Below are 24,308 nucleotides of genomic sequence, written 5' to 3' on the forward strand. Positions count from 1 at the left end.
CACTTGCAAGATATTAAAGGAGTTCATTTAAAGCATGTAAGCAAAACCCAAAAATGCTAACAAATACTCCCAAGTGATGAATCCATACCTGACACCAGAATCTGAAATAATGGACCTTTGCCTTGAAATCACGCACATAAGCTATCTGCGGTCCATTGTCTCTGGAACCAAAAGGAGATCAAACAAATGAATTTCAAAAGTGGTTTTGTAACATAAGTAAATGCCTGCATCTGTATTGGTTATACAATGGTATGGTTTAGGTGCTAACTAGTTGGAAGCTTCTTATTTACATTTTTTGATTTTGAGGTGTGGTTTTTTGTTGTTAAACTATAAAAAAATTTTCTCCACTGTGGAGTGTACACACACCACTTTTAAACAGTATCCGATTATTAACTGTAAAGAAGAATCTAACAATAAGGATGGGATAACATTCAGTTAGTTAAAGTTGGGACTTAAATTCTGGTTTTAAGTCCATCCTGGTCCCTAAAAGTCAAAGACAGGCAGACTTGTAACTGGAAGGAAGGGATCTGGTCATCAACAATACTGATGAAGCTCCTCCACAACCCTTACATCTTGTATAGTACTTGGCAAGAAGGATTCTCAAGTGTTCAAGACACTGCCTTCTTCAGGGGCAGTTATCAGTGGATGAAACAAGCCCAGAAAATTAACAAATCTTACTACACATAAAACTTCCTGCATACAAAAAGAGAGAAAAACCTTTTAAAAATAGCAAGCGCTGAACCCAACATGGCACTAAGCCTTTAAAAGTCAAAAACACTTACAGAGCAGACTTGCCAGTGCGGGGATCTATATAGGTAGTGGTTCTTCTATTGTGATCCACAAAATATGGAATACCATCCACAGTAAATCGCATTTCCCAGCCCTCTGGTAAGGGTTTCTCATTTAACTGACTATGGATACAATAAAAAACACATGGTAACTGATCAACTTCATACATTCAGTCATTACAGCAATACCTGACACAGTAAAAATTGTGGCAGATCTAGAAAAGCTACGGATTGAGAAACTTTGCATTCAATATTTATTCTGCCTTTTTCCCCCCTCTCAATTTTTCATGTGAGTTCTCAATTAGGCCAAAAGGACTGTTCAAATAAACATTAGCTTATTTGACTGCACTACCTTGAGTAAGGGCAAATGGAAGTTTAAGAGAAAAATGTCAGCAAGGTTTAGCAATGTTCCTCCATTAAACAACATAATTTTGTCTTCTAACTATAGGCTATTACTTGAAAACTGACTTAATTTTACTAGGCAGCTTTTGGTACCTCATGTGCAATCACGGCACCCAAAAAAGTTTCAGAATGGCAAAAACAGAGGAAAATGCAAATATTGATCTTTTAGAATTATTCAACAACTTTCAACTCAAGTCTGGTATAAGCAAAAATAGGTTTCAATATATTTGGAAGACCTGAGCATCATCACTTCAAAGTGTTCACACAGTGACTTTTCTCTACAGAATTACATTGTAGAACCATGCTTCTAACTGTGAAGCCAGCACACATGGTTGTTGGGTTGTATTAAAGAGTATTCTCCACACACACAGCCCCAGAGGTGACTGAGATGTAAAAGTTGTCACCTATGGCTACAGCTATTAGCTCTCCACATGTACTTGGTTTTCTCTCCCCCATCCCCCTTCTTACTCCTCTATGGAGAACAGATGAAATTGCTTCAGTAAACGGAAGTTTTCAGTTCAAACAGGAAGAGCTGGGATTGAACATCCCTCACCCTTATTTCATAACCTGCCTTACTCCAGAGACTCAGGGTGACCAAAGCCCAAAATCAACAGTACTCCATCACTTTCAGTAGCGCCTCAAGCTCTCTCTGTCTCTCCCTTCACCTTTTTAAAAGGTGTGAGGTGGTGGGCTGCAGTTTTTCAAGTTTTATTTCTTCCTGCCTCTTAGCTATTTACTATCTAGGAAATAAGCAAATTCTTATTGAGGATCCTCTGCGCTATCCCACCCATCACTGTATAAAAGAAATCCTACCCCATATGATACAAATGTTTAGACACATGTTTCAGAGTAAGTAGGAGCTGTTCTGGGGAATGAACTTACTGCTATTGACCAAGACTTTCCTGGAAATAGTGCCATTACTAAGTAATATTTTGACAGTTCCATTTTGGTTAGTACCTTTCAACAGGCTGCCTGCAGTGTGTAGGACAGTCAGTACTTCGGTTGTGGGCAGCATTTCCTAGCTCTAGGTCTCTTGCTACTTTGCCACATTTTCATTCCAGACTTACACAAAGCTGCAACTCATTTCTTACCCCTGACTCCTGGGATCTTCCCACTGAGTGATCCGTGTGTTGTGATTGACAAAATACACCCTGCCATTGCTGTCAGTTCTCTTTTCTGAAAAGATGCAAAAGGGGGAGGGGACAATAAAAAACAATATCTGATTAACGTTTTGCTGAGACTACATCAAATAAAATAAATAAAATCAGTCAACAGACCCAGCCACAGCCTCTATCTTCAGGCCAAAATCTGGCTACAACAGGCAAAATGCTTCATTTTACAGGAGAAGTCTGGAAAGTAGACACTTGTCTATAAGCTACACTGATGGTGGAATTCAACACACTGAGAAACTCAGTTTTGTTGTTTTCTAGGTAACAGCAGCCTAAAGAACTTTCTGTGAAATATTATATATGTGCCACAATGCACAAGTATAGCAATAGTTCTGTTTGAAAACCAGAGCCAAAACCCCAGGTCTACTTCTGCCAAGTAATTACTTGCTTTAAATTACCTAACTCTGAGAACTTTGCTTATGTATCATGAAATCTGCATTCTTGTATCTTCTTCATAGCCACATCAGAAATTAGTTAGATTTTCAGACCAATAAGAAAAGGCTCCACAAATTGGACTGGAGTGAGAATTTGGCAGTCTGATTTAGAGGGGATGTGGAGTCTGACTTGGCAGGAAAGGGATGGAGGGGAGCAGGAACCCTGCCTAATGACAGCCGTAAAAAAAGGATGACGGTGTGAAAGCAGCTATTACTTCCCTTGAGAAAGGGAGTAAACCAGAATACTTTATGGTTTCTAATCCACTTTAGAACTGCACATCCTTGTCAGGACTCTGTTCTAACAGCACATTTGATTAATTTTAAGAGCCTAGAACAGCTGACAAACTAATTTGGCAGAAATATGCTTTATTGTTTAATTACATTGCATTACAAAACACTTGCAAGTCAGTCTTACCCCATCCATGTGGCAGAGGGCCAAGAGGATCAAACTCTTTGCTCTGTGTCGATGAAAAGTCCTGGTTCTGCAAGTCACACAAACAAATGGTGCATTAATGACTAGTCATTTGCTTTCCAGATGTTCTACCATAGGCATCATGAATTATTGAAGCAAATGCATTTTGTTAATGTTACAAATAAGGTAAGATGCCAACAGTTTATTTTTCTCCACAGAGAGGGCCTATTTTGCAGCCCTTGGCATGCTCCATTAACTCTAGTGCCAAGAAAATAATTATTCTTTGTTTAGCGCCCCTGCATACAGAGAGGGAAATTAGTACAGTAGGACCAAAACAATCAGAAAGCAACCCTCTTCAGTCCTGCCCTCAGCACACTCCTCCCTACCACCATTTATGAGGTCCATTTTTATTCTCTACACATACACCAAATTTAGAACATACACCATTCTTGATAAACTAGCAGTATGAGCTGGAGTTACCTTAAGTCTGCTATTCATCAGAGGTAAACAATGGATTTAAGGTTCTGGAAAGATTATTTTCAGTTTCCCTGCTTTCGTAACATTCATTGTGCTTATTATTATTATTGTGATTATACCCAAAACAGAAGTACATGTCCTGTGAGCTTGCTTACTTTCCAGGTCTTTGTCAAAGTCAATTCAAGACATAATACAAACAAACCAGCTTTATTACCAAGCTGTAGTTTGTTTTGAACCAATGGCTTTTATCAATATTGTACATAAACTTTATCAAAGAACACCACCTATATTCAGCTGACAAATAAAAACCATTACACTGCATGTGCTGCTTGCAGTCATTGTGAGGACATGAACAAAGGTTATCAATTAGTACCTCCTGCTATGCTACACACACAAAGATAACTATATTATCATAAAGAATAAACCATAATAAAGTGCAGTGACTTTATGGGGAAGAGTCACCCATAAGCATTGCCAAACCCCAAATACACTTCCAATATGCAAGAGACTGATGGGTTGAAAATTTGAAAAGATGCCCCTCTCAACCTTTCCAGTCACCATTATATTCCTTACCCCATATATAAACCTCTGGTTAAACTGCTGCATGGCTCCTTGAAGCTGACTGCGCTGAAGCTGCCACTGCTCGTAATTCCGGACAGACTCTAACGTTGGTCTCTGCCATGTTGTTGTTCTTGTGAAGTGGTCAACGTAATAAATTCTCCCCATGTTGTCAACTCGTCGCTCCCAGCTTTTAAAAGAATTACAAGCAAGAGTTCTCAAAGTCAGACAATTTTAAGGGCTCAGAAGCACTTTTAGGCAACAGGCAGTATGTTGGAAGTGGATATAAAGCACAGGCTCATCAACAGGCATTTTTCTTCCCTTTTACCCTCTACTAAAAGTATGAAAGAGCTAAAATTGTTTGAAGGGAACCACTTTTACTGTTGCATACTATCCTAAGACAGACTCATTCTGTTTACTGGACTTTAAGGATTTTTTGAAACAGTTTAAGAGCTACACAAACCACTGACAATACTATACTGTCATTACTGCATTTATGCTGCCCAACCCATATGACTATGGTCTGCTGGCTTCTCCTAAAAGGCAGCAAGCCCTCTGACAGTTTGGGCTGTACATTCTGACCTGATGGAAAAGGGAGGTGTGGGCATTGGATTTTGGTTTGGTTCTTTTATTTCTTTTTTTTTTTATATTGTTTTCAGTTCAGATAAAATCAGTACTAATGATAAAACTTGAATGAAAATGCTAACACCTGAATCACTAGTCAAACCTCTCAGAGTTCAAAATACATTGACTATGAAAAGTGGGTTCCCGTTACGAGACTGTCTGCCAGTTTTTGTTCTTTAGTATCAAGTTCTCTTCACTATTTCATATGGTTTTACTTCATAATTCTGTGTAGTGTGTGAACCATGTGAGTATGAATGAAAGGCATCAGAGTAAAACTGCTTCCATGTAGAGGCTAACAACCCTGGCTGCTCTGATGCCAACAGCTCAAAAAGCCAAATAACCAAATATAATAACCAAATCATCACCAAAGCTTTATAAGAGTACAGTAAATTAGCAGCTGGGAATCCTGGGAGAGACTCAAAGGACTGCAAACAGTAGCCTCAGGATAAAGAGGCACCCAAGGGCATTCTTGCTCAAACTGATAGCTACCTCAATCCCAAAATACTTTCTGTGGTTTGATTCTCTTTTACAGTTGGGGATGTCTACTGTCTTTAACTTAATTCCATTTCTCAGTAAAGATGCACTTGCTTAACCTTTGACAGAAAACTCAGATTCTGTTACTTTTGAGTTTTAAGTCTTCTCCATGCTGCGTACTATGCTTTTTTTGCAACACTCCTTGGAGACAACCTGGAGCAACTGCTTGCACTAGGTTCACATCTCTCTTTACAAATGTGCTTTCTAGCTTTAGTAAACTGTCAATTTCTGCAAAATCCTGACATCCTGTGACTTCTTCTGGCTCACCTTGGAGGAAGAGGCTCTGGGCGATCCCACGTTGTTCTTTTTTCAACATGATCTACATAGTACACTCGACCATGTTGATCTACTCTTTGCTCCCAACTGAAAAACAAAACAGCATTTTTATCTGCTCCAGATCCAACCATTTATCTTCAGTATAAAGATGAGAAATGCTTGTTTTCATAAAATGCTTATTTCTAAATATAATGCTTGAAACTCGCACACGCTTCACAAGATGCACCAAAACGCTGTACAATGTGGTACAATGGTCATAGCAACAGTAATTCGTGTCAACTAGAACACAAAAGCATTTCATGTGACCACCTTCAGTTTGTGGGAAATTTAAGCTGAAGTTCATGCCTACATATACAGTTTTAGCAAGCAGCCAAGCAAAGACTTGTATTCAATATCAAATATATCAATAAACCATTGAATATCCTCATCTGTAGAGCAGAATCCCCTTTCAGAGTAACATTAATTCAATTTAAATCCTCAAAATATGCAACTCTGCAGAGTTCATCATAAGGGTTCACTGGTCACATTTTCTGCATATGCAGCATTTGTGATACTGCCTTAGACCTGTATTTGTATCAGAGGTAACACCACAGGAACAAAAGCATGCTAATCTGCCATTTCTGTTGAAATCACATGGTCAAGCAACAATCAGTGTTTTCAAGACTGCTTTTATATTTCGGTTTCCCTGTAAGGCAGAGAGGCAATGCAGCCCTTTCCTACTTTCTGATTCAACTGCCTGCAAATTAAGGCAGCTATTTCACCAATTACACCATTCACATTGGGAAGCTTTTGCTTTCCATCTCTCAAAGAGTTCAGAAACTTTGTTTAAAGTTTATAATCTAAGTGACAGCAACAAACCATCCATCTAGCAAATTTCACAAGAGCCTGTAACACAAATGGTGCCTGTACTACTTCCAAGAACTGCAGTATAAAGTCCAAAACTTCAGGATATACTGCAGAATATGCAAGGCAATAGTAGCTTTTCCTCTACATACCTGACTTCATTCTAACTTAAAGACAACAAGCTGTCACACTAAAACTTCTGTATTTCATTGGCATGGGAACATATGACAAGTATCAAAGATATCCAGAAGATTAATTCTTTTCTTGACTAAACCACACCAGAAGGCCTACCAGACAAAACAATTATGACAACCTCCAATTAGTACTGAGGGAAGGATTTCTGTTACGCAGCAAATGGCAGATGTTATAAATACTTTGTAATATTGATTTACCTGCTGTAAGTAAAATAAAGTAAGCCAGAAACACCATCATCACCATAATAATAATAATAATAGTCATACCCAGGTGGAAGAGGACCTTGACTGACTGTAGTAAGTGCCTGAGGTGGAGGATTTACTGGCTGGATTTGTCTAGATACTGGAGGCGTGGCGAGTGCAGCAGTTGCAGGAGCTGTTGTTGTTGCCGCTGTTGCCCCTGCTGTTGCCCCCTCAGGGCTCTGCTCGGAAGAGGTACTTGCAGCTGGACCTGCCAGTGATCCTGCACTGGCCCCATCGTTCTCCGTGGATGCGGTTGAAGGACCATTTGCACTTGCTACAATGTCAAAGATATCAAAGACAGAAGATAAAGCACCTTTAGCTGGTATTTATCACCAATCTATTTTAGAGGTTGTAAATCACAAAAGTAAACACGCAAGAACTGGTATTTCAAAGCCCACACACATCCACATTGCACACTTCACACAAACACTAATTCAAAAGCAATTTTGTCTCACTTCATAAAGATGCTTTAATCCAAGAACTGCTATCAAGGGCAGGATTTTGATGTTTCTGATAGAATAGGTAGTATTTACCAAAGTAAGCTGTCTGCATCCTGTAAACACTAAATGACTATAAACAAAAAACTACTTTCTTGCATTGATGAGCTCACTATTTTCCATTTATTATTTTGAATAATAATTTAAATGATCATAAGCATAAAATTTTGAAGAAGAGATTTGGTATCGCATGGAAAGAAATTACCAGAATGGGAGGGCAAAATATTCTTTAAACATTTTCTTTTTTTTTTTCTTAATGCCTTTTGGTGGGTGGGATTAAAGGTTGTATACAAGTCAGGCCTTACTACTGACCCACATTGGGTTCATCTTTTAACATCATTACTGTATTACAGTTTCCCATCCAGACTCAGCATTTATCAACTGTAATAATGAGACTGCTGGAAGACTGCAGTGTATGAGGCTGAAGGAGTTACCCTAAAAACATCAACTAACTTTTTCAGAACTAAAGTTTTGTAGTTTTTAAATTATCAGAGAATAAAACATTAAAAAAAAAAAAACAAACAACCTATCTGAGTGCAAGAGAGTAATGAATGTTTTAAGTGCTGCTATTTCACAGAAACTAGCTTAATTTGTAGAAACTAGTAACTAGTATTTCAAAACCCAGTATTATCAGCTTGAGACAATTTTGTGAGCCCTTCAGTAGATTTCATCTCAAACTCAGTGGATATTTTAGAGCTGTAATAGCATTCACTTGCGTTCTTTTTGTCTCAGCTCCATTACATGTGGCAGCACCACTGCAATCGTTACTTAGCAGACACGGAAGCAAGAAATTTCTAATAAGAACATTGATGAAACAATATGTACCGAATGCAAGCTAAAATATAGTCCTTCTGAAGTTATCTGCCAAGGAATTTACCACGAAAAATGTCGTTAAAAGTCAGCATCAAACTGCTAGGCTCACCCAAAGAGTGTGCAGCTTTGAAATGACTGCCTGCCCCTAGCACACATACCGGCTAGTGAAGTGGGTCTTCGGGGCGTGGGTGGAGGTGGTCTGGCAGGCCTCGGAGGTCTTGAAGGTTTGCAGCTTCCATTTGTGAGTAATGGAGAATCACTGCCATTAACAGTCTTGTTTTCACTGGGAGAAGCATCTTCACAGCTTTCAAGGCCATTTGAGTTAGTCCTTTTGCAGGAAAAGACAGAAACAAGAACTGTTCTAATAGTGTATGGATGACTTTAAACTTTATGAAAGATACTAGAACCTAACAGTTACGACTAGATTAGACTCTTACATTCATAATAATAATAGAAACCTATACATCTGTGTAAGCATGCTAAGTTTATCTCCTGATGTGTATGAAACCTCAACTGATAAAGAGGTTGTGAAATAGATGTATGTAACATCTGCCACTGAAATCTCCTCTTTCATTTCCCAACTCAATACACCTGCCTTTAGGCCCAGGCTCTGCATGTTGCTGCTCAGCTATTTCCACCCATGAATTCCACCTGTCTCTAATGAGATAAGAAGCTGAGCATGACCTGAGAACAGCCTGCGTGTGTTGCTCCACAGAGCTAGCAGATGCTCAGAGGACACAGAATGCTCCATTAGAAAACTATTACACATACACAATTTTTCCCCTAAGCTGAATTCTGGAAAGGGCTGGAGAATTTAGTACTAAGCATTAAAGTTTTGACCAACAGTTATGAATATAAGCTTCTCAATTTTACAAGAATTAAGAAACTTAAGAATTATGAAATAGAAGTATTTACCCATTCTGTGCCATTCAGTTTTCCTTAGCAGTATATTATTATGATGTAGCATCTTAAGCAGAGTTACAGGTATCTACACCTTTAATTTAAAAGCATTTTATTTTCAGAGTATGTTGAGCAAAATAAAAAGATTACCAACTAAAATCCAAGTGGATTGGCAGGTCAAGTAGAGAGATCATCAGGAATGAAACTATGGGTTAAGGTTTTAGCCCAGTACCTGCAGAATGACTTTCCTTTAACTGTACACAAAATCAACCCCAGCAGATAAACTGAAGTAAATCCCAAGTCACAGAAGATCAAGCAGAATCACGTACATTAAGTACATTTGACCTCATTATCATTTTTCTCTATAGCAGGTGTGGTTCACATAATTCATACCGTATCACACCAACCGCAGAGGAACTGGGGTTGGTCAAATGCTTTTTCTCTACACCAGGTGTGGTTCACGTAATTTGTACCAACCCCAGAAGAAATGACTATGAAAACATACACAAATCATGAGTGATCTGAAGTTTGGAAGAGCTGTAACCTCAGTGCCAGAAACTGTATTGCTGCTGTCTGAACACTGAAATCAAAAGTGTAACCATTTATCTGGAGTGTATTTGACCAGTTGGCTTAAGGTATATCAATGCATATCAAAACATTATTCTACATGTAACAATAGCCATTACTAGGCACACTCCAGATCATAGAATGGTTTGGGTTGGAAAGGACCTTAAGGCCACCAACTTCCAAACCTCTGCCATGGCCAGGGACGCCTTACATTAGACCATGTTGCCCAGGGCTCTATCCAACCTGGCCTTCAACACTGCCAGGGATGGAGCATTTACCACCTCTGTGGACAGCCTGTTCCAGTGCCTCACCACCCTCACAGTAAAGAACTTCTTAATTATATCTAACCTGAACTTCCTCTGTTTTAGTTTAAACCCATTACCCCATGTCCTATCTCTACAGTACACTTACACGATCCTCAAAATGGAGCTTTAGTGACACCAAAACCCCCACTGGTTGGTACTAAACCCAAATCAGCTATTATTACTGTTATGCTATTATGGACTCAGGCGTTCTGAACACCCAAGCACAGAAATATTTTAGTGAGCATGAAAAGGAAGCAGAACAAAAATAAGCTTTCATGGGAACACTTCAGCCAACATAACTAAGAGTTATGACCTATTGAAAACACAGTGAATTTAACTTAGCACTCCAGATGTCACCCGAGTGTTGTGCATTGTGCAGATCCTTAAAACGCTTGTAGTGCTGGGAACTAATTGAAGTGGCATGGTGCTCACTGCAGGTTAATCCACTATCAAGTATGGTCACACTTTTATCCTACCAAACAGCAGGGTACATAATCGGATATCGACCTTAAAACACTGCAACTGCTAGAGCTTTTGGGATCTTCTTAACAAAGCTAAATATAATTCTGATAGCTCCATGCTATAAAACAAAACAGTGCAAAAATAACTAGTGCCCTTTACTCACCAGTGGGATTTTTTTGTGAATGCACAACGGTACAGTATTTTTGTTTAGCACATGCTCAGATTTTAATATTCATTGTTATAGGGCATACTCTGATGTTTTTTGATTGTCTTCTTTACAGAACATACAATTCCTCTTTCAAAACTGCAAACACTAAAAGGCAGGATAAAAAACAAGAGGAAAAGTGTCTTACCGTGTATCATTCCTTGCTTTGGAGCTATCACTCTGTGTAGGACCTTAAATAACAGAAAGAAAAAGACAACAGAAGTATAAGCAATATTCTGAATCATTTAAAGAAAAAAAAGCAAGTTTATAATGTTCACATTTCTTTCAAATATGGAGATGATACACTATGTGCTGTTTATTTACTGTCTTATTTAAAAACTGTACACACTTTGCATGTCTTTATGTGTCTGTCTGTGTATATATATTTTTTTAACCACTGCCACTGTAATATTTTCACCTTCTGGAAGGAATAACAGGTTATCATTTGACCTTATGAAAATTGCCAAACATATGCAGAGTTCAGTAAGTGACTCCTGTTTTTGTAGCAGTATAAAGCAGTGTTCATCATTCTTCAAGTGGAGCTGACTTTTCATATTCTCTTTTGACAACGACAGGCAGAGCAAGAAGGGCAAGAACTTCTCTACAATCTTATCTCTGCTTGCTGCTAGCAAGCAACCACAGGAGCTTTGTCTCCTGGGGCTCTCTAGCCTGTACCTTTCCCTTTTTCTGCAAAGTATTTAGCATAAAATCATTCAAGCAGGTACAAAATCTGGCTGCACTCGAAACAGAATTATAGCAGCTCAGCCTAGATTTGCAAATGTTTTGCAAGTGCTTATTCAGCCAGCTTGGAAATATTTGCCTTTTGTGCCAGCATTTGCAATGCTTGAATGTGTAGCACAGAACTGCTCATTCATGTAGACAGCACAAATACTTTATTTCCACAGAGTTAAACAAATGTTAACAAAGAAGTCAGTTATCAATTCTGATAGGAGCTGTGCACAGACCTAAGGCAAAGACACGTAAAGACCAACATCATGTGCTGTTAGCAAGCTCAGCACGGAAGTGATTTTAAACAATGTATTTGCCTGCAGGTGCCTTTAGCCTGTACAATAAGAACATGTTAAGACTACTTTAAGATTTAACTCTTTCCCCATGTGTTTCAGTGCCCTGATTACGCAAAAACTCTCTGTTGAACTTCTGGCTTGGTATATCAATGTCTGTCTTCACTGTCAAGGCCAAAACTGTGACAGTACTCAATTCCATTGCCTGCGTGCCTTTTTTCACTCGCTAGCACCTTTTTCTCAGTCGGTGAATTTCAGGAAATGGAAGAAAGCACAGAAGAAAACCAGGTATTGCAGAAGAGGAGTATCTGTTACCTTCATACAACATCACATCAACGCACCTCAGCCCTGCTCTACAAGTCCCACATAACCCAGCATTGGTTTTTACTTACAAATCAGATTGTCTGATTGATCTTTTTAACAAGATGCAAAGAACACTTTAAGAAATAATGGTCACAGAGCTCATGTGTTAATTCCATTTTCCTATGATACTCTGGTGGAATCTCAAAGCAATGTCTTCTAGTGCTTTAAAAAAATCACAGAAGCCTAAAAATTGCCAAATGGCTGCCTAGCCAGTTGCTGCAGGGCACAGTCCCTCCAATGCTGCCTTCTGGAGAAACAACCTCTTATCTGTTTCTACTCTGCAATGTACAATACCCACAGAAATGCTCCATTTCCTGTCCTGCGCCAATGGAATTAAACCCCGTTACTTTTTATTTTAATGCAATTCCACATTTTTACATGTATTCAAGATTTTCATTTAAAACTCAAACTAACTATCTGAAACTGAAGGCACCAACTAAACAGAATAGTGGATCCCTCTCTGCAGCACTCCACAGGGAACAAAGTCTATGAAAACATTTATTTAAATGAGATATTTTAAGAAAAACAAATATAAACCCAAGTCTCCCAGTGAGCAGAGTACTGATGATGATGATGAGATTAACTTCCTTTATATACTTTTCTGTTTATTCCCCTGAAGTTATTAAACATTCAGGGAAGCTGAGGGTTTCATTACAATTTGTAATTGCTAGATATGTTAATAAAGCCCCCAAAAATAAAGATGTTGATCTTCTTTTCATTACAGTAAGGCTGAAAATCTTCATTATGGACTATGAATCCACCTCAAATAGATGTGCATAAGAGTTCTGGTCTCTACAAACAGGAAGTTATAGAAACCACTGCTGTTATTATTAAAACATTGTCTTAAGGCCTCCAGAAAAAAAATAACCCCTCTGTATACCAGATGTATGTAGAAGACATTTGAATTGAAAATTACTTACTTCTTGTACTTGAGGCATCACCATTGGTTAGGAGCTCTGGATCTACCTGCATGCCATCTAGACAGACAGACAAATCTCCTACTACTTCTGCTGGCTCTCTGTCACCAACAAGATGCAATGTCACCACTACCTGCTCAACTGAAAAGGTACAGAGAAGAACAGGGGTTTATCTTACTGCATGACAAAAAAGTACATTTTATTCAAGAAGCCATTCTTAGAACACAGTGATTGAGGGGAAAAAGAGACCAAAACAAACCCCAGCACTACTACTCTGTCTCTCCATAACATTTTCTGGGTTTTGTGATAGAATTAATCATTTCCAGATGTCAGGAAAAAGTTACTATTTCTATAAAAAGGAGAAAATTGAAGCATAAGCTTGTTGTTGGCTAATGAAAGGATTATCATCACAGCAGAGATTGAGTCTCATGTTTCTGTTCACAGTTCTAAAGCAATTAATACACCTGCCTTCAAAAACCTGTAGTTAGGAAATGGAATTCACCTTATCCCTACATGGAGCAGGTATCAATTCTATTTCCTGATTAAAATATTTCACATTTATTTAAGGACATCAATATTCACATTTAGAACATGAAGATTTTGCATCATATCCCCAGACCAAAGGTATTTTCAGGGTAAATAACTGCTTTTCAGTCCTTGATGAAATGGTTTGAAACACAAATGCAGTGACTACAGCAGGGTATCTGGTGTCATACACCACAATGCAGGTCCCCTTGGGCAATTTTCACCCAGATTCAGCAGGGCAGTAACACTCTGGCAAGACAACACCTTATTACACTGCTATCAACAGGCTGCATTTATAATGCCCACATCTGGAGGCTCAGAAGCAAACACTTCTTTAAAAGGACAGAACTTAAGTGTGACAGCACAAAGCTTTATGCCATAGCAACAGAAATTCTGTAGCAGGGGTGCAGAATTCCACATTTCTTTCAACCTTCCCAGGATGTACATAGTTCCTAAAAGCCAACTACTTCTGAAATGCATGAAAAACTATTTAGAACAAAAATAACTTTATACATTTCCTAACATTAAGAAGATCTCAGTTTGATTTTTCAGCTATATAAAAGGAAACATTTTTCTTTAACTAGGCTTTCCCTCTTGCACAGACCAGTAAAGTGAAAAACACCAGGTTTTCAATGGCATCATAGCAGACTGTCTATAACGAAATATTCCACACTGAAAAAGTGGAAGGAAGCTCATAAATGCAGCCTGCAGCCACAAAAGGAATCCTTACAAGCCATCTACAGAGCTGCACGCAGCACTTACGTTTCATACTGTTTGATTTCAAAGTCTCTTGGATATCCAGAGCAGCACTTCCCAGAAGGACATCAGATTTTAAAGTTTGATGGCTCCAGACTCGAAAGTTTAATTTACTTACAGGAGTGACAATTCTGAAAAGAAGAAGTTAAGCACTGAGTAAGGCCATTTGTTGGCAGGGAAAGTGGATGAACTGACCAGTCTACTGCTACTTAAAATCACTGAAAACCAAAGAAACAGCAGTGGTTAACATCACACCATTTCTATCACATCCTAGTATGCAGGCTGTCACTTAAATACAAGACTGTTGCAAGGCTGTTCAGAAAATATGTTTTTTACTATTACTATTTCAAAGGAAATAGCTACAGAAAAGCTATCAGCTCACAATTAGCATCTGAGTGTAACCAGGATTATAAAAACCAGACTGATTCTTGCAGGTTCACATTTCACGAGTGTTCAGCATTTGCGTACCCCGATGTGAGAATTTTTCACGCAGTGGGAAGACGCATTTGCTTTCTGTACAGGTTATAAGAGAAGAAAATCACAGAATCACGGACTGGTTTGTATTGGAAGGGACCTTAAAGATCACCCAGTTCCAACTCCCTGCCACAGGTTACTCCAAGCCCCTGTGTCCAACCTGGCCTTGAACACTGCCAGGGATGGGGCAGCCACAGCTTCTCTGGGCACCCTGTGCCAGTGCCTCAGCACCCTCACAGGGAAGAGCTTCTGCCTAAGAGCTCATCTCAATCTCCCCTCTGGCAGGTTAAAGCCATTCCCTCTTGTCCTGTCCCTACAGACCCTTGTCAAAAGCCCCATATTAGGACACCCCATAAAACGTGAAGTACTCAGAAATGCTCAAAATTATTTTTAGAATGACTGCTCCCCCCATAAGCTGGCACATACTAACGTTGTATTCTGACAAAGTAGGAATGTATACAAAAGTATTTAGCATTTTACTAGTGTACTTCTGGCTTCACAATGCATTTCCTGAGACCAGAAGAACACACTATCTCTCCCATGACTTCACAGTTCATAAACTCCCCTCACCATCTCCAGGAGCAGGATGCATTACTTCTACAGTTTGCTAATTTGATTATGTCGCTGGAGAATTGGTTCCAGGTTTACTATCAAAAAAGACCCTTATGGACCAAACTATCACAACAGTTTCTCTTTATTCCAAGTAATTCAAAGAATCCAACCATTTATTTTTAACCCCTTTCACTTCCCTGAGGCTTTTCTCACATTTTTACTTGGTTTAGTGATACAACAATCTGAATTTCATTCAACACATGCTGCTATAAACTGGAAAGATACCTTCCAGAGAGCAGACACACTACAACCAGCCACAACGTCAGCCTCCACATAGACCAAACAAGAGCCTCAGTTCCCCCTGAAAAATTTTGTGGGCTGATAAGGTCATAAAACCACAATACTGCAGCCTCTGCCAAACACAGACAGTCTGAATTTATTGATCTCTGCTCCTAGAAAAAGCCACCAGCAGTGTCACTCCCTAAACCTGGAAGCCCTTGATCAAGGATTACCTATGTGGTCAGACTCTCCACTCCACACACCTATGCCAGCAGTAATGTACTGGGAAAGCCCCTACTGGAGAAGAAACACATGCACACAGATTTTCTGTCACAGCAGTAACTCACATCCTCCTCCCTCTAGCTGCAAAACAAGCCAAATCAAAACATGCTCATTTCAAAACTGCTAAATTTAACCAAATCTTCTGTAGCAAGATGATGGCAGGTGAGAAAATGCATGTGAATAAGGCATATCCTGTGGAATAATGGAGCTCTCCCAGTGATCAGAGAAACCAAAAAGCCTAGATATTTAACTTGTCCTTCTTAAAAGTATTCTGGCAACAGCAGAACAACAAGCATCATAAGAGAGCTCATACTACAGAATGGACTCACAAATTTTTTTTCCTAGAAAGTTGCTCTCAGAGATAAAGTATTCACCTGCCCCTTGTGCTCCCTTGAGTTTTGAGAAGCCTTACAACAGGCAAATTGGTATCAGTATTGGTTGGACAGGGCTTGCAGCAACCTGGTCTAGTGAAAGGTGTCCCTGCCTGTGGCAGGGGATTGGAACTGGATGAACTTTAAGACTCTTTCAACCCAAACCAGTCTGTGATTCTGTGATGTATGATTCTAAGATAATTTGTTCCAGAAGTTAACACAAATGTCTCGCCTTCATGTAACACTGAAGGCCTGCCTTAAAAACACAAACCTGAAGTCCACTGTCATTTGCATTAACTTTGCTCTAGTAAACTGGAAAACAAAACCATCAAACCTACACTGTAAGATGCTGTTTCCACTTTGGACTGTTTGTATTGTTGCATTTTTCTGTTTTCTTTGACTGTCCATCTACGGAGACTTCCACGTAAGGGCTGGGTCCAAACCATTTGTTTTTTTCTTTGAGTTTTGCTGAAATAACTGTCAAGAAAAAAAAAAAAGTAATTTACTCAGTAAGATTTCAATTGCAAACAGTATTTTTCAGTTGTGTGCTTCAGTATTCAAGTATCAAGTCACTGATGCCTGACAACACTATTCAAGAAAAAACAACCAACATTAGATGGACAAAATGCTCTTGCATTCCAGATCATTTTATATGATGCTACAGCTCACACATATGCCTAAAACATGCAACAGCACTTCCGTAGGATCAGACAGTATAATTAATAATAATCAGTATAAGATCCACAAAAGGGCTTAGGTGTTGAAAGTAGAAAATATCTTCTACAACATCATCCTATCACCAGCCAAAAGAATTACAGGAGTTCATTACACTTGCTTGTTAAAAAGCTAAAAACATGCTCTGTCTTCCTCACTAAGGAATCATGGAAAACTGCCACCACTTCTGGTGAAAAAAACATCATTAAGAAAAATAAGTTTAAGTGTCCTGTATCAATGCAAACTTACAGAAAAGCTATAGGCAAATTCTGAGTTTCATTTTTTTAAAAATCATGGCAGCCAGGTGAAGTTTCCGACAACTGGAAAAAGGGAAATATAACCCCCATTTTCAAGAAGGGGAAAATGGATGACCCAGGTAAATACAGACCAGTCAGTCTCACCTCCATGCCTGGCAAAATCTTGGAGCAGATTCTCCTGGAAGGCATGCTAAGGCACATGAAAATCAACAAGGTGCTTGGTGACAGCCAGCAGGGCTTCACTGAGGGGAAATCCTGCCTGACCAATTTGTTGGCCTTCTATGATGGGGCTACAGAACTGATGGACAGGGGTAGAGCAGCTGATGTCATCTACCTGGACTTCTGCAAAGCATTCAGCACTGTCCCAATGACATCCTTGTCTCTAAACTGGAGAGACATCAATTTGATGGATGGACCACTTCGTGGATAAAGAACTGGCTGGATGGCTGCACACAAAGAGTTGTGGTCAATGGCTCAATGTCCGGCTGGAGACCAGTAATGAGTGGTGTCCCTCAGGGATCGGTGTTGGGAGCCGTCTTGTTTAACATCTTTGTCGGTGACATGGACAGTGGGATTGAGTGCGCCCGTAGCAAGTTTGCCAATGACACCGAGCTGTGTGGTTCGGTTGATACCCTGGAGGGAAGGAATGCCATCCAGAGGGACCTTGACACGCTTGTGAGGTGGGCTGATGCCAACCTCATGAGGTTTAACCATGACAAGGTGCAAGGTCCTGCACTTGGGTTGGAGAAATCCCAGGCACAGCTACAGGTTGGGCAGAGAAGAGATTCAGAGCAGCCCTGCGGAGAAGGACTTGGGGGTGTTGGTCAATGAGAAAATGAACATAAGCCCAGAAAGCAACCGTATCCTGGGCTGCATCAAAAGGAGCGTGACCAGCAGGGCAAAGGAGGTGATCCTGCCCCTCTACTCTGCTCTTGTGAGACCTCACCTGGAGCATTGTGTGCAGTTCTGGTGTCCTCAACATAAAAAGGACATGGAACTGTTGGAACAAGTCCAGAGGAGGCCACGAGGATGATCAGGGGCCTGGAGCACCCCCCATATGAAGACAGGCTGAGAAAGGTGGGGCTGTTCAGCCTGGAGAAGAGAAGGCTGCGTGGAGACCTCATAGCGGCCTTCCAGTATCTGAAGGGGGGCTACAGGGATGCTGGGGAGGGACTCTTCATTAGGGACTGCAGTGACAGGACAAAGGGTAACGGGTTCAAACTTAAACAGGGGAAGTTTAGATTGGATATAAGGAAGAAATTCTTTCCTGTTAGGGTGGTGAGGCACTGGAATGGGTTGCCCAGGGAAGCTGTGAATGCTCCATCCCTGGTGGTGTTCAAGGTCAGGCTGGACAGAGCCTTGGGTGAGATGGTTTAGTGTGAGGTGTCCCGGCCCATGGAAGGGGTTGGAACTTGATGATCTTAAGGTCCTTTCCAACCTTAACTATTCTACGATTCTACTGATCTAGAAGGGGTCCTACAAGAAATCTAGAGAGAGACTTTTTACAAGGGCCTGTAGGGACAGGCCAAGGGGAATGGCTTTAACCTGACAAGAGGGGAGATTAAGATGAGCTCTTAGGCATAAGTTCTTCCCTGTGAGGGTTCTGAGGTGCTGGCACAGGGTGCCCAGAGAAGCTGTGGCTGCCCCATCCCTGGCAGTGTTCAAAGCCAGGTTGGACGCAGCTTGGAGCAAGCTGCTCTAGTGGAAGGCATCCCTGCCCGTGGCACTGGGTTGGAAGTGGAAGTGGATGAGCTTTAAGGTCCTTTCCAACACAAACCACTCTCTAAGATACGATTCTTTGACTTGCTGCTCTAGAGGTTTGAGGTGGGGACGGACAGAATACATGGGACAACACACAGGACAGGAATGGGGATGAACATAAACAGGCACATATGTCTTGGTGTTTTGGTTGTTTGGTTGTTTTTTTTGGTGGTTTGATTTTCGGTTTGTTTGGTTTTTAAACACTCAACATCATTGACTGTAACACTCCTGTCTTTCCAAACAACCATGGCTATGCTGCCTCCATATAGGCAAAGCAGCATGTGTATGCACCAGCCTACCCCTGACCTTTGGCTCTTGGATCAGGAGTGTTCTTTGGTTCCTTCATAACACTAAACTCACAAGCCAGTATTTAAGACAATTTTCAGTACTTAAGATAATTCCAATTGGGCAGTGAAGTCCACTCTGTTCTAACAAATAACAACTTGGTCTCCTGGGTTTTCGTCACTTACCTCAGCTGCACTACATCCTTAAAAAAAGACTAATTCAAGCCCATATGGCTAATCTACGTAGATTCCCTTTATAGTCTGCTCCTTTAGAGATTTAGACAAGTAGCTTAGTATAAACTGCTCTGAACTGCTCTCAAGGGAAACTCTTTCTCTATTAAAGACATCTTACAGAAATTAACTCCAGTTAGCTAACATTAATTCTCACAAATAACTCCCCTTCCCTTCCCCTCATGTCTCCAGTACTTCTATACTACAGCACTTCATGCCTTAACATTGCTATCTCAAAGACATCAAGACCTACTTTGAAGCAGCACAAATCAGCAGTCTTTTACCTACTTTCAAGGTTTGTTCTCAACCAGACAACCTGAAAGTTGATTTAATTCTAGTGAAGACAGTGGAACAGGGAGCTGAGGGTAGGGCAGGTGGTGTTTACAGATAAAGTAACTCCTGCTTGCACAGGAAATAGTCTGCTTGCAGACTATGGCTCAGCTTCTCACAAACTGAGAACCACACAAATATCTTAACAGTCTAATTTCTAAACAAAGCCATTTCTTTCATTTTACTTTCTTTATGTGAGTCACAGGTCTTTAACAGAGTACGCCTTAGATAGCTATGTAAAGGAAATATCCCCTTCCAAACCTCTTTATCTTTTTCTCTCCAGTATCAACATGTAGGAACAAGTTTTCTCTTAAAGAGTCACAGCCCACTGAGAAAAAACAAGCTTGTGACCTCAAGGTGACAGCTAGAACCAGTACAACTTACCCAATTCCAACCTTCTTTCTAGCTAAAGCTTTCCCATCTTATTTTTGACAATTCTTTTTCATCCCCATAATACCAACTTTGTGAAATGTCTGCATATACCCACAGATCTTCCATGCTGAGCATTCAAAATATACCCTTGATGCTTCTAAACCTAGACCTGTCTACATCCACAGATCTCATATGCCCAGGCTTCAGCCTTTATGCTTTAGTAAAGTTTGTTACAGTGAGTAAAACTTGGGAATTGAGTTTCAGCAGCTGCTCTGTTGGTGGGGCACTGAAAAAGCAAAGCATGGCAGGCAAATCCATTCCAATGTAATCTACAGGTGATCAGTATTCTTACCAATATGTTTATTAAAGCTCCTTTATAACGGTGGCCACAAAAACATGTCACAAGGGAGAAGCAATAAGTCAGATTTAATGAACAGCAGTTTACATTCACTTAGCTTGAGATTGTTAAGAGTAAATGCTGGATTTGGTATTATGTCAAGTGTTAACTGAAAGCAGTATCATAATACAGGATTACATTTCAGAGGACTGTTCTGTACAATTTACTTAACAGCATTTAAAAACAGTTACTCCTTTTTTTTTATGCATTTTAGATAAAATCCTGAATAAAATAGCTGTCAAGTAATGATGCCAAGTCACCTTTTACTATGCAACTTTTCTTGGGTTTTGTGCAACCCCAAAGTCCCCAAAATACAACATACTAGTGACTTGCAATTTATTGTGAGAAAGAAAACACTTCTATGTTTCTAACCAGAAGAGAGATTTCCTTTCAAAAGGCTTACCAGTGATCTGAAGCTGTGATTTCATGGATAACCCACTGGATGGTCCTGATCTGGACCCACTGCCAGCCATAATACGGGCTGGATCTTGAATCTGGATGAAGACACAACGTAAACATTTCAATCCTCAGAAACTCAAAAATTAAATCATCTGGTTTTTGGCATGTAGATACATTATACTGCAAACAAACCCACCATGCTTGTTTTCTTTCTAGTTCCTTTTTTTTTTCCCCACAGTCCAGGAAATGGTTTACAAAGGGCTTAGTCTCTACTATTACACGACCTGTAAATATTCATGTCCTACACAAAAGAGGTCTTTTGATTTTGTCCCTTCCATTTGTCAAGTAACTGAGAGGGAATGACATTCTCATTGCAAAGTTTGCTGTACCTCTTATGTCTGAAAGTATCAGCCTATTTCGATGTTGTAAGTCCTGGGTAAATTTAGCTGCCCATGTCAAGTATTACTTGGTTATATATTAAAAAATCAACCAAACAACCCACAAGCATAGGAAAAAGACTGAAAACGAATGATTCAATTAAAAAGTGGATTTCAAATTTAAATACACAAACCCATTTCTGTATCTGTCAGAACTGACTCAGATCAAGTCAACAGAGAGGGGCTGCAATTCTACAAAGCACTTAACTAAGAGACGAAATAGATCACTTTTGAAAGAGGGTAAGATACCTTTCATCTGAGCTCAACCTGACCTCTTACCACACCCCAGTCCTCACACTGGTGCGGTAGTGGGTGCTACCTCGTGCTAGGCTGGACTCCTAGCACCAAAGCACGCAGATATTCCTACTACTCTTTGAACTTCATTCAATTCAGTATTTGGTTTTGGGAAGCAGGGGGAGAAAAAGTGTACAATATGCATCATCGAGCTTCGAAATTGACAGCAATGAAACAGCATGCTACTACTTTAAAAACAGACATCACTTTAGAAATGTCCAGCCATCCTTGTCTCCTATTCATTTTTAGGACACATCTTCAGCTCAGTACCCCTTACCAACTAAACTAAATATAAACCTCTACAGCAGATTACTCAATGGAAAATGAATGGATTCTTGAAAACTCCAAATTACCCACTGGATACAACTTACTGCATCCCTCTCATGCCGTGCTCCCTCCTCATTGTGTTCTGTGGTCATAACCTACTGCAAACCCATTCATCCACCTCTGTGTCTGACCCCTCTCTGGGTTCCCACCTGGTGAGGGCTCAGCTGCTCTGGCCAAGGGACTGGCTATTGGGAATGCACACGTCTCCCAGCCCATTGCTGCACATGGTCAGCCACCAAACTGGAACCCCAGAGCAGATCAAATACCACATGCCAGCTCCCAGGTAATTTTCTGCACCCTATATTCTTTCCACCATGGAAACTACCACGCTAATATCTGTACCTTGAGCACAAAAGGCTATACACACATGAATGGACTGATAACACCACAAGTGGTCTAACGAAGCACAGCCCTTGCCCTCTGCGTGCACAACATTACTTGTAGAAGGAGATCAGATCTGAATATGGCAACTTTCTTTTTAGAGAAATAGACAATTACTATGAAACTGATAATTCCACAGGTAGCTTCCAATGGGATAAGAAGAATGGGAAGTTCTTGCATCCTACAGCTTGCTGATACTGAATTATTGGAGAAATTGATACCACCAAAAAGAGTACTAATGACTTGCTGCAACAGTATGTAGTGTTATCAGTGGAGTTCAGTACTGTTCATTACTAGATTCCAGATGGAAATCACACAAATATAAATCCTGCTCAAGTGAAAAAGCTTTTGAAATCAGTATTTCAAAAGTAGTCTAAATGTAGAAGATTTAACGGAAGATTCTTATTCTGATCCTTCTACTGAACTCACTAGGTGTGTCCTTTATACTTTAAAAAAGCAGCTGAACAGCACCATGACCAACACAGACATGCAGGATAGCCTCAAGGAGTTTGCATTTACAGAGGAGCTTCTATTTTCCACCTGGAGAGATAATACAGCCCAGAATACAAATGCAATTACTGAAGGGGATTCTAACTGAAGTCATATAGTAGGCATATACAGCATACAACATCTATTCAGGAGCACATGCTAAAGCTCACTTTCATTTCTAAGCTTGCAAAATACACTCATTAACATGACTTTATGAATATTTCACCAATTTGAGAATATGCAGAAAAAATCCGAGCAGCTTAATCACATCTGCAGTGACTGTCCTGCAACATGTGCTGAGTTACCATATGTATACACGCAAGACGCGGTTTTCACTAACAACTGTCTTGGCACAACTTAAAGAACCTGTTGCCTCCCAGTGCTTCTAGAAGAAAAGAAACCACATTACACATAGAATCCCAGACTGGTTTGGGTTGGAAGGGACCTTAAAGCTCACCCGCTTCAAATCCCCTGCCATCAGCAGGGACACCTTCCACTACACCAGGTTGCTCAAGGCCAGTCCAATCTGGCCTTGATTGTTGAGCTCTCTCAGCTGCCATAACATTTCTAATTATTTTTGAGCAATCAAACTTTGGAGTCTTACTTTATTACACACTTGCCAATATCCAACAGCTCCTCATTTAAAGCAAGCTCCATTGGTTAACCAGGAAGAGTTCCAAGAAAACAATCAGGAAGCAACAATCTACCTGTACCCTGCACTTCAACAGCCTATTTCTCATGTTTTCAAACACCTCAACTCCCAACAGCTTTTCTGCTCTTCTTGATCACCAGCTGAAAAAGACTGAGCAAACAGAATCCCTGGTTCCATGCCAGGCACCCAACAAGGAAGAGCTGAACTCACACTGCAGCTTCTCTCTCAGCTGGGCACTAATCTAAGCCTTTTCCAAGCCTTTTCCCTACCACGCATATATATACACTCTGTCCAGATTTTTATAACTCAGAAATTTAACCAACTTTGACACCTCCATCTCCCTCAGTTTTTTGCTGGAGCGGATCAGAAATTATCAAAGTCTGTAGTGCAACGCACAGGAAAAGGGGAAGAGCTGAACAGGATCAGCAGGTGGGATTGTATACACCTTATTTTCTTAGGAAACAAGGCTAAAATACATTCAGTAGTCAAATATGAATCTGTGATGATTAATGAACTACACTTAGAAGCACAAAGAGATTGCAAAACACAATAAACCCCTCAAGTCACACATATCCATCTGATTTCTGTATTTAAGCTTAATTTTTAGCATTTAGCTCCTCTTTTGTTTATATAACAAATACACAAATTAAGTCTCTTTGGTAAGAAATTACTGTATTAAGAGCTATTTTTAATAGTAGCACTGCGTAGGATTTCAACTCAAAACCAGCCTAGGGCTGCT

At 40.1% G+C, this 24,308-nt stretch overlaps 1 protein-coding gene across 4 annotated transcripts in view; it reads right to left on the reverse strand.

The window, feature by feature from the left end:
- ITCH (itchy E3 ubiquitin protein ligase) overlaps positions 1–24,308 on the reverse strand; it is a 66,596-nt gene that overhangs the window by 15,139 nt on the left and 27,149 nt on the right. For 2 of the 4 annotated variants that reach the window (XM_057432376.1, XM_057432375.1), the window contains exons 2-14: positions 20,994–21,084; positions 16,583–16,721; positions 14,293–14,417; positions 13,009–13,146; positions 10,852–10,894; positions 8,423–8,592; positions 6,979–7,228; positions 5,666–5,761; positions 4,256–4,430; positions 3,209–3,275; positions 2,282–2,366; positions 783–911; positions 89–161 (exon numbers count right to left, since the gene is read on the reverse strand). In XM_057432376.1, the coding sequence (XP_057288359.1) occupies positions 89–161; positions 783–911; positions 2,282–2,366; positions 3,209–3,275; positions 4,256–4,430; positions 5,666–5,761; positions 6,979–7,228; positions 8,423–8,592; positions 10,852–10,894; positions 13,009–13,146; positions 14,293–14,417; positions 16,583–16,721; positions 20,994–21,063 (1,560 nt within the window). In that variant the 5' untranslated portion in view covers positions 21,064–21,084. Of the gene's footprint in view, positions 1–88; positions 162–782; positions 912–2,281; positions 2,367–3,208; positions 3,276–4,255; positions 4,431–5,665; positions 5,762–6,978; positions 7,229–8,422; positions 8,593–10,851; positions 10,895–13,008; positions 13,147–14,292; positions 14,418–16,582; positions 16,722–20,993; positions 21,085–24,308 lie in introns of those variants that run through there. The other 2 variants (XM_057432377.1, XM_057432378.1) reach the window with 2 other exon arrangements.

This window comes from Pezoporus wallicus, unplaced genomic scaffold (genome assembly GCF_028554395.1).
Source record: "Pezoporus wallicus isolate ANWC-B61680 ecotype Strahan unplaced genomic scaffold, APGP_CSIRO_Pwel_v1 contig_8090, whole genome shotgun sequence".
Classification (NCBI taxonomy): domain Eukaryota; kingdom Metazoa; phylum Chordata; class Aves; order Psittaciformes; family Psittacidae; genus Pezoporus; species Pezoporus wallicus.